This window comes from Pempheris klunzingeri, chromosome 10, assembly GCF_042242105.1.
Source record: "Pempheris klunzingeri isolate RE-2024b chromosome 10, fPemKlu1.hap1, whole genome shotgun sequence".
In the NCBI taxonomy this organism is placed as follows: Eukaryota; Metazoa; Chordata; class Actinopteri; order Acropomatiformes; family Pempheridae; genus Pempheris; species Pempheris klunzingeri.
In genome coordinates, this window is record NC_092021.1 from 14831369 (window position 1) to 14842617 (window position 11249).

General features: G+C 42.8%; 1 protein-coding gene across 1 annotated transcript; it reads left to right on the plus strand.

Annotated features, from left to right (window-relative positions):
- The first annotated feature begins 3347 nt into the window (after window positions 1-3347).
- LOC139208440 (desmin-like) lies at window positions 3348-10942 on the plus strand. Its single transcript, XM_070838126.1, has 10 exons — window positions 3348-4033; window positions 6063-6123; window positions 6324-6419; window positions 7788-7949; window positions 8061-8186; window positions 8349-8459; window positions 8589-8698; window positions 8816-8868; window positions 9490-9581; window positions 10241-10942. Exons 1-10 carry the CDS (start codon window positions 3453-3455, stop codon window positions 10280-10282), a joined length of 1434 nt encoding a protein of 477 aa, XP_070694227.1. The 5' UTR covers window positions 3348-3452; the 3' UTR covers window positions 10283-10942.
- The last annotated feature ends 307 nt before the right edge of the window (window positions 10943-11249 follow it).

Here is an 11249-nt window from a genome sequence, read left to right on the forward strand (position 1 = left end):
GGGAAAGTGGCTGGACAACAGAGTTCAAACGGGAAAGCTAAACATAGAGCTGACACCACTGGCAGCTGACACACACGCTGCTCCATGAAACGCAAATACACGCACGGCCACACACGAACCCCAACCCCCCCAATCCCTCCTCCCCTCCTCGAACTCTACACCGACACAGAACACACACACACACACACACACACACACAAACAGTCACTCACAAACACTCCTGTTGTCTCTGTAAATTCATTTCTACATCTTCAGGATAAACACGAATGATCTGCTGTAAAACATTCTCAGCTGACACAGATGTGTCTTCGCCACAGTTTGCACCACCTAGAGCGAACTTGCATCATTTCATACCGACTCACGTCTTTTCATTAACTTTGCATGCGGCTGCCTCGCCTCCCTTGCTGAATTCCCTTTTTTGTGATCAGTCTGTGCACACCGGAAAAAAGCTTGTGTGGCTCTGTGTAATGATGTGTGTGTGTGTGTGTGTGTGTGACTTGCTGTGCCAGCTGAGTGTAGCTGAAAAATTTGATCTATAATCTGTGTTGGTTCATTATTTGAAGTCCTTGACTAGAAAACTGGAATTTCCATTTACATTTGAATGCTTCAGTGGCAGCAAACTGAGTCATCCTCGGGTCATGCAATCAAATTGATGACATCTTCACACTTGGAGTGACTTCAGATTCTGCCAGGACGGTACGAGTGTGTTCAGAGTGGGTTTGATTGGCGTCTCCTCTTAGTTTTGTTTCACCTGTTGAGGCGGGACAACTTCCCCTGTTGTCATTCTTATTGTTCCAATGAGTTTTGTGACATCACACAATAACCTGATCTGAGGGGCAACCATCAGGAGTATTTGAAAACACTGGAGTAGGTGTGCAGGGCCTTTAAATGTATAACTTGTGTGAGAAGTCAACTAAATGTTATGCCTCTGTTCAGAGGAATCTTTAGCATCTTACAGAACTAGAGCCATCATTATTACCATCAACACGGTCACACACAGCAGGTCCGGGGACACAGGGCAGGGCACAGATGCCTCATGAGTCTGGACTGGCTCTCAGCTGCAGCCCTGCGTGTTTGACACTGTCCATCTGTTATAGCACCTTGTAATACCACACTGCTAAGAATCTTATACTTCAATACATTCATTTCCTGGAGGTTTATCTCATCGTCTGTTGAACCTAAACCCTTTGCCTTACCATTAAACTAAGCAATGCTTTTTTAATAAAAATACAGAATCCCATATGTAATGTGAAAGGGTTTCATGACGTGATGAACCCTCAGAGAATTAGCACCCGACTCTGCAACTTTTTAGTCTATTTTAGTTTTATGGCCCACATATTTCCTATTAGGGTTGAGACTATAGACTGTATACAGGAGCAATACTTGACCTGTATCCTTGAAAAAAATCACTCTTAGATTGGCATCCAGATCACAGAACAGAAGGGAAAATAGTCATACCTTTTATACAGTTCATGGTTGAGACTGAACCTGCTGCAGCAGCAGGTAAACATTTTCACCAAACAAGCTCCAGTGAACTCACCGTATGCCAGCTGCCCAGCACCAAACAGCAAACAGATCAATTAACCAACTAACTAGTAAATCAAGTCAAACATTTAGAAAAATAAGTAAGTTCAGAGACAAAAGAGAAAGACAAAATATTGTCTACTTTCCTTCATTAAATGATGCTAACGATGCTGTGTGTCTGCTGGATGTGTAATTGGGGTAGTTGCAGCATGCTAACTGTAACAACGTTAATTAGCTCTATCCTTGCTGAAACTCTAACCTTTACCAGAAAAACTAACGGCTAACAAATGGCTGACTGAATTTTTGCCCAATGTTTGATGAATATGCACTCAAACTGCATATTCATACGCAATATTCCAAAAATCTTCAAGTGATGCATTTTAACCAGATAGTGGATGGCTGACAAGTACAGATTTGTGCACCCACTCATGGTGCATGTGTCTCAGTGGAGAGTACTTATGACAAAATGGAGAGTGTGAGTGACCTTCCTGGCAGCCGCTCTATCAGTCAGACCGTACTTTATGACCTTATGTAACCAAGGGTAAATACATAACTATACTGTATCTCTATAGTTACTGAGCGGGTTGTAACTCCAACAATATTTATGATAAATCCTATTGGGCAGCACCAGGACTAAAATTATCAGTGTTATGTGACTGAAGGGATTTATAAATTAATGCAGTTTAAGGTACTGAGAAGTGGCAGCGAGTGTTTTTGCGATCCAGTTTTTTTTATCACCATTAAACTTACATAAGCTTAGTTTTACAATATGCATGTCTTTCTGTTTCAAACATGAAAAGCTATTAAAAACTGACTCAAAATGAGAAGTGATCTATTTTGGTCTTCTGACATGTAGACCAGAGGATACTTTTCCCTCTGGATGTGGTACACAGATAGTGTTAGTATGAAACAAGCCTATACTTTCTTAATAACAACTGCAGAGACGTACTCACTCACTCAATCATGCGTCCATCCAGGACTGCACTCACACACACACACACACACACACACACACACACACACACACACACACACACACACACACAGAAGGCAACCGCCCTTTCCAGCAATTGAAACCAGACCCTTGGACAGCTGAGTAGAGGGGTGGAAACAGGCGCGACATGTAGAAAGGAATGAGAAGAGAAGAGGGGCTGCAGGAAAGATGAGTGGCTAGAGAGGGGGAGGAGATATAGAGGAAGGGCCTGGAGAATAATGGATGACATATCAAGACACTGCAATAAACTCTTTTAGAAAAACGCCATGTAATATTACTCTTCCTGGGAACCAATATGGGTCATAATTTCTTTCTTTTGAGACAATCATTTACACACTTCTTCTGTCAAGTCAACAAAAATTGGTTCAGATATATAGCAAAATATAAGACCAAAGAAAAAGAAGTCATATTACTAAAAGTCACCCAAAGATTTCATTTCTAATTGCAGTGATAAGCACTTAAATTGCAATTTGGCTAAAGCAGCCATATGAATCTGAGGGCCCATACAGTCTCTAGAAAAAAAATACCATTGATGCTCATTTATAGTTTTAAGATGATTAGGTGAAAGTTATCTGGGGTAAGAATGGAAAAACTTTCTCTACTAACATCTGATTGGCATCCCTACTATGTTTTCTCAGTCTTCCCCTTTGGGAAATCTCCCAAAATTGTCCCACTGTGAACTTTAAAATGCTGACAAAGTGGTCAGTTAAAGGAAAATAGGTAGTGGAAGTACAGAGGGGGTGAATGGAGACAGAGGGAGGACGGAGAGGAGGGGTTGGGGTAGGAGTGGGTGTGGTAAATCTACAAATAGCTGCGCTCAGTGTCTGGCATTTCATCTCGTCGTTTCTCTCCCAGTTGCCCATTTGGACAGTTGGGTCTCAGCACCTCAAGCGGCTCCATCGTAACCACAAGCCAACCAAACAGTCAACCAGCCATGAGCAAGTCGTACTCCTCCTCAGCCCAGTCAGCCTCCTCATACCGCCGCACCTTCGGCTCTGGCGTCGGGTCAAGCCCAATGTCTTCCCTCTTCTCCTCTGGAGGGGGTGGCCGCAGCTCCGCTTCAAGCCACATGTCTTCTCGAGTCTATGAGGTCAAGAACACCGCTGTTCCCTCCTTTTCCAGCTACCGGGTGTCCTCTGGTGCTGGGGGAGCAGGGTTCAGCTCCTCTAAAGCCATGCGCACCTATTCCGGTGAGAAACTCGACTTCAACCTGGCCGATGCCATGAACCAGGACTTCCTCAACACAAGGACCAATGAGAAGGCCGAGCTTCAGCACCTCAACGACCGCTTTGCCAGCTACATTGAGAAAGTGCGCTTCCTGGAGCAGCAGAATGCAGCACTGACGGTGGAGATCGAGAACCTGAGGGGCCGCGAGGGGCCTGGGCGCGTGGCCGAGATGTACGAGGAAGAAATGAGGGAGCTGAGGAGGCAAATCGAGGGAATCTCCAACCAGCGCGCCCGGGTGGAGGTGGAGAGAGACAACCTGGCTGATGACCTGCAGAAACTTAAGCTCAGGTACGTTAGAGGATGACTGAATGAGTGGACAGATTGTTCGGTACCACTGAATGCACCATTTCAGAGTGTGGATGAATGATGAAAAATGCTGGAATGAAGACCACATGATGATGATGTACCTTTTTATTTTAACAGAGGGTAAGGAAAGAGGCCTATGTGAACTAAACAAAGATAAACGCCAAGTTCATAGTTTAGATACAGTCTATGTCACATGGTGCTTCTAATATAACTCTTTATAATGGGTTTAATGTCTATAAGCTGCGAGCAGTTTAAGTTAAGGAGTGATGCTCCTAGCTCATGAAAATAAAATTTTAGAGAATAGACTAAACTATAACCGCACCAAACATCTGTGTAGCAGAAATTCTGTAAGATTTCTTTTCTTATTAATCATCTACTGACCCTTCAGATTCTTCTTACAATCCCTTCAGGGATTTTTGGCAGAGAAATGTGATGAATTGGAAAGTGGAGAAGGAGTGGATTAGGAAAGTTTTCCTTGTTTATACAGTGAATGATATAAATGCCCGGCATGTGGCATCAAAGACAACTCACTGATTTCCAAAGAGTCTCTCTTCTCCTTTTAAGAAAGGGGACACAACAAAGTAACAAAGGAGAGATTTGAGAGTAGCTACACTTCAATGAGTGTTACGGTCTGCCAGCTTTTAACAAAGGTGTTTTATCATTTCCCTCTAAGAGACATGGCAGCAGAAAATGAAGAGAGAGTGTGGCAGGCTCACAGGAATAAAGTTGAGGCAGACAGGCAGACAGACAGGCAGACAGATAATGTTTCAGACAGACAGACAGAGGAGTAGACAGACACGAGTGAACAGATGAACAAAAAGCCTGTTGTGTTTGTGGATTCACAGTGAGAGTAGAACTAAGAAAAAATAATAATCATTCTAAAGAATCCAAAAGACAGGTCCTCCAAATACACTTTGCTTGTATGTGTGTAGGTGTTTGACAGAGAGAGAGACAGTTGAATGGTCAGAATAGTCTATTTGTAGCCACTCCATCTGCTCTTTGAATTTAGACTCTCTGTCGCTGCTATATAGAAACACAATCACAATCACACACACATCCTCACACACGTACATCGTAGCACTGAGTGAAGATTTCCAAGCACCTGCTGCACCCGCTGAGGTCAAAATACACACAGGGACACGCACGCATACACACACACACACACACACACACACTTCCACGAGACTTTAGCATACCTGCAAAAAGCAGAGAGGCAAAAATAAACTGTATTTGCCACACAAACAAGATACTGCAAGGACTGTTAATGGAAACAGCGCCCATTAAAAGATTGTTAATGATGTGTTCTGCAGAGGAACTATGGAGAAGATTAAGGACATTCAGTTCAGTATAGTCCTTAAGTGCCATCCAACGGTGCCACACGGTATGAACAAAGAAATACAGTTCACGACATAGGACGTGAAACTGATAACCGACTCTCGCCTGTTAAAAACATTTACCTGACCTGCATCATTCAAACCTATAAAAACCTATGAAGCTGTTAGAAATTTCAGAACAAATAGTCACTTTATATATACAGTATAAATCATAAGTTTATGCATGCATTTTTTCTACATTTTCCAGCTGTTCACTGTGACTTGTGAAATGCTAATTCTGGAGACAGCACCAGCCAAGGACGGACCTCTTTTCCTCTCTCATTTTTACCCCTCTGACAGTGGCAGCATGACAGCAGCTGCAGTGGCTTTAGGACACAAAGAGCAAGTGCACAACTGTGCATGTGTGTGGATAGGGATGCAAATAAAAGTTATGAAAAGACTATGATGTGACATTGTATAGTCAGTTCTATTCTTGGAAACTTACTGGCAGCCAAAAGGAACAGAGAGCAGAGGGCTTGAGGAGTAAGAGGCGGTAACTAGTTTATCTGTCTAATAATTGGTCCCTGGAGAAGAAGCCATTCTCAACACACTTGTTATGTTTGCATTCACTCGCGTTTCAACATTCCTTTTTTCTCTTTGCCCTTTTCCTCTCTGTCTGTTGGCCTCGCTCTCTCCAGACTGCAGGAGGAGATTCACCAGAAGGAGGAGGCTGAGAACAACCTTTCTGCATTCAGAGCAGTACGTCTTCTTTTTCCAAATCACACCTCTATATCTCAGTCCTTTCATCCTCAAAGCCCGAAATGAAATAGCACAACGTTCACTCTCGTCTCTCTCATCAACCACATTCGTCCTTTAAAACTCCAATTCTTTCTGCTATTCTTTCTACCTCCTCTGCTGGTTGTCACTGTGCTTATGTCTGTTTCTGTGTTTGTATCCAGGACGTTGACAATGCCACTCTTGCCAGGCTGGACCTGGAGAGACGCATTGAGAGCCTACAAGAGGAGATTGGTTTCCTCAAGAAGATCCACGAAGAGGTCTGTAGATCAGTCTATAAATTCTTTCTATGTGCCTGCGTCCAGGCCACCACACCCACAGCCCGTATGTATGTCAGTAGGGTGGTGTGTGCTGTATCACATAACAACTCTGTGTGAGGTTATACTGTAATATCAGATGTATCTGAGCTCCTGTAAGCATGCAGCTCTGCAAGGGATCGAATATTTCACACTTAAACACGCCAACTGATGTTTAAACATATTTATTAAGCACATTTACACACACACACACACACACACACACACACACACTCTCTCTCTCTCCATGTACCGAAATGTAACAATCTGGGCATGCAAATGCAACACCTGCAACAGGCCCATTTGTGCACATTCACCCACACACACATCAAAGGACATACTGAGCCGCACTCTCGGACACGTCAGCACAGTTGAGGTCCCTTCTTGTCATTTTGTCTTCTCTGCCTCAACTTTGACCTCCCAGAAATGCTGATTGGTGAAAGAGAGCATGTCAGCTGTTGTGTGCATCTGTGTGTGTGTGGGAGAAAGAGGGTGTGCATGTGAACAGATGCAAAGCTATTTATAACTTTTGGTTAGACGTGAAGACAGCTGAGTGGTGCCAAAGCTCACTAATTTGAAACTTCTTGTTTGATTAAGTTAAACCAGTGTTGCTTTATTCTTTTGCATCAGTGCACCGCAGGGCAAATGTGTGGTTTGACATTTTGTATTTCTGCTATATTAATGTGTAAATGTCACTGATCAAGGATGTTCTACCCTGATTTTATTGATCTATCTTTGAACTGATCTGTTTCATGAGCTCCAAAGTCAAATTAGTAGCCTGAATATAGTGCTGTGGTTGTTTTAACATTAGTGATACAGACATGTTGTCAAGGTTGGTAGCCAGGAACACAGGGAAGGGACCCAAATGCAAACAGATGCAAACCTTAAGAGTTTTTATCAAAAATTCCTTGAAAACAAACCAAGGCAAGTTCAGGTAAAAATCCAGAAACAGATTTAAAAACACAGAAATCCAGATGCAGGTGGAAAAAAACCACACAAGCAACATACAGGGACATAGACCATCCAAGAACAAGGAACAGGTGCAGACAGTTCGGGAAAACACACCAAGATGGGAATTAACAGAAAGAAGATGAGATGAGAATGCAAAATAAAGCATGAAACAATGAAGGAAAATCAAGACAACAAAAAATCATAACCAGGGACATAAAAACTAGCGTGACAACTTTCATAAATCTCCTTGAATGGTCCTTTCTGGGACATGAGTGAACAGGAGGGGGAAACAGAAGCAGATCATGTCAACACATCTTAGCTTTCCTCTTTGCAGGTTTCTTTGTTTAAAATGTTTATTTTTATTCTCCCGTCGCCTTGCAGGAGATCCGTGAGCTGCAGAGCCAGATGCAGGACACTCAGGTGCAGATCCAGATGGACATGTCTAAACCCGACCTGACTGCCGCTCTGAGGGACATCCGCATGCAGTACGAGGGCATCGCCGCCAAGAACATCTCAGAGGCTGAAGAGTGGTACAAGTCGAAGGTAAGATAGGAGCGCACACACAAACACACACAAACACACACACACACACACACACACACACAGTCTCCTTCAGCGGTTGCACTGCTATAAACTCGTCCCCTGTCTCCTCAGGTGTCTGACTTGAACCAGGCTGTGAATAAGAACAATGATGCACTGCGTCAGGCCAAGCAGGAGAGCATGGAGTACAGGCACCAGATCCAGTCCTACACCTGTGAGATTGACTCACTCAAGGGCACTGTGAGTATTGACTGCAGCATCTCACAATCTAAGCTTTGTATTTCATACAATGAAATTCATGGCTGTCTTTTGCTTCATTAATTAACAGACCGTCTTCTTACTTTCACTCTATCTTAGACAACCTTGTTTGACATGTGACTTTATGTCTCTGTTCCCCTGTAGAACGAGTCTCTGCTGCGCCAGATGAGAGAAATGGAGGATCGCATGGGTCTCGAGGCCTCTCGCTACCAGGATACTATCACACGGCTGGAGGAAGACATTGCTAAGATGAAGGTAATTATCTTTTTACACCAACTTTAGTCCACGAATTTACTAGGGTATAAAACGGCAGCATCGCAGTGATGCAGAATTCAGGATGTAACAGGTTTTCCTCACATAACCTTTGGTCCCTTTGATTTAAAGGATGACATGGCCCGTCACCTGAGAGAGTATCAGGACCTGCTCAATGTGAAGATGGCCCTGGATATTGAAATCGCCACCTACCGCAAGCTGCTGGAGGGAGAGGAGAGCAGGTGTGTGTAGATCCTACTTATCTGTCCCAAGACTATCATAATGCGAGTGTGTGTGAGTCATACTTTAGTATTTCCTTCTTATTACCGGCTTATAATGCCAAATTTTGTGTTTTGCAGGATCACTACCACTGCGCCCCTCCAGTCTGCTTATTCCTCCATTGGATTCAGAGGTAAAAGAAACAGTGCACATTCTTCCCTTCACACATTAATACCCACAAAAGCCATTTTGCATTCCAGATGAGTCAATGAGATGATAAAAAAGACTAATTATAGGATGTGACTGTTTATGGTAGGTGCTATTCTGAGGCGCTGCATGCCTGCAGTGACACATTTTGACCACCTTGTGGTGATACATAACATGTCAAAAATCCTCATGGCTCTAAGATTCACAAAAGCAATCATCAACACGCCACACACCAATAATCACACAACTAAGCATATTCACTTGCTGTATTAACAGTCTAAAAGTGCAATTAATCTCTGCCAATACCTCCCTTTGCTCCACCATGGCTGCTTAAATGAAAACAATGAGCAGCAATTAAAGATGATGTATTAGGTACAGCAGTCATTTACGGGTGCAATTGATTTTGAATGTGACTCTGAAGTGGCAGTCATACCAGCTCCACAGTCTGTTTCATGGCTGTCCCCTTCATCATCTCGTTCAAAGCCAATTAACCCTCTAAGAGCGATACTGAACCAGTGCCGGGATCTTCAGACTCAGCGCACTTTGTGGTGTATTGTACGAGTTGATGAAATATTATATATAAGAGCTTTATGATGTATTCTTACAGAGACCAGTCCTGAGTCCCAGCATCAGCGCTCATCAGAGGTTCACTCTAAGAAGACTGTCCTCATCAAGACCATCGAGACCCGCGATGGAGAGGTTTGAACACACACACACACACACACATATATACTGTACACAACATTATTCAGCCCCAACACACTCATAGACGTATACACTGTCATAGCATTGTTGAACCTACTCCATCTATTTACAGACAACATTATGATTTTCCAACTGAATCATTTCGATTTGTTATATTCTATCCAGATGACGTATTCTATGAGCCAGGGCGCTAGTGCCCAGTCTGTAAGTCTGGTTCTAATATCCCACCTCCCTTCATCATCTGTTCACTTCGGGCTGAAGCAAACTACCAGATTCAAAAAAGAAAATTCCCCCTTTGGGTTTCCTACAGAGAGTATAAAACAATCTATATATTATTGAAATCTCAGCTGTAAAAGCCTTTCTAGTCTCTAATTGATGCCTGAAATCTTGTAGTTTGCGCCGACCCTGTTTAGACATTTGTAAGTGAACTTCAGCGCTCTAGACCAGCTTCCACGAACAAGCAGCTTTACTGTTTCACTGTGGCCACTGTTCCCCCTGCACAGCACTTCACCCCAAACAACACCTGCTTCACTGTTGATGAAAAATACTCTCGCATATTATCTGCAACACTCTCCAGTCCTTAATATAGATAATGAATATGTTTTTTTTATCTCTTTCATAGCAATTTATAATACCTCCTCTCTCCTCTCCAGGTTGTCAGCGAGTCCACACAGCACCAGCAAGACATCATGTAATCCAGAAGTGGCAACATCAGAAACACTATATGTGATAAATGAAAATATTTAACAAAAAAAAATTGACATTTTCCTACCAGTACAATGACGATTTATAAGCTGAGCCTATTTTTAGAAAGAGTGAATGCTACCATGCATCTTTAGACAATGTACTGTATACATCATAAACAGGATAGATACAGTATGGAGGCACAGTGTGCTACCTCTAGCCTGGTTTTAAATAAAGGTCATTCCAGGAAGTATGCTTCATTCATGTCACTTCTCTCAAAAACACCTGAATGAATTCAAAGGCAACAATAGAGTTTCTCCAGTATCTCCAGGGACGTTTGCAAGACAAATCAGTGGGCATGAACCACCATGGTCAAAAGCACTAATGGTAAATGGTCATTGTCGCTGCACATATTCCGAGTCTTTCTGTGCAAATGTACCAGTTCATGACTTGAATAAGAAGGGCTTTTGTTTGTGTATTGGACTTAAAGGAAGTCAGATGTTGGTCTCGGGTTTGAAGAAACTAAAACATCTAATGGAAAAGTAACTCAGTCATGTGTGAAGTGTGAGCCCTACAGCATGTGCTGGGTGTTTGATTGTAGATGTAAGGGTGGCCATGTGGTGCTGCTTCACTGTTCCAAAAATCCCAATTAAAGACATTTGTTACCACTATTCTGACTTGAGAGTGAGTGAATTTGTCAAAGTTTTGTAATGAAGGAAAAATCTTTGTTTTTGTCGTGTCTGTACACAGCACATGTATTGTGTAAGACAGTCTTTTTTTAAACTCTAGTCATTAGCATTCCTCAGATAGCCACATGCCTTTGTATTGGTCGCTGTTTCTACCCACTGCATTCATCATCTAATGTGGCCGCTGGTAGCTTTCTAAAATGATACTTTGCTTTCTCAGCCAAGTGTAACCGTCTTCTGTTACGATTTAATTCACCTCTGTGAAGAAAAATAGGAGTTGCGGCCCCATTGA

Coding starts and splice junctions, on each gene's coding strand:
- LOC139208440 (XM_070838126.1), top strand. CDS start 3,453: ATGAGCAAGTCGTACTCCTCCTCAGCCCAGTCAGCCTCCTCATACCGC. Junction 8,187..8,348: donor TTGACTCACTCAAGGGCACT/GTGAGTATTGAC, acceptor GTTCCCCTGTAG/AACGAGTCTCTGCTGCGCCA. Junction 8,699..8,815: donor CTGGAGGGAGAGGAGAGCAG/GTGTGTGTAGAT, acceptor TGTGTTTTGCAG/GATCACTACCACTGCGCCCC.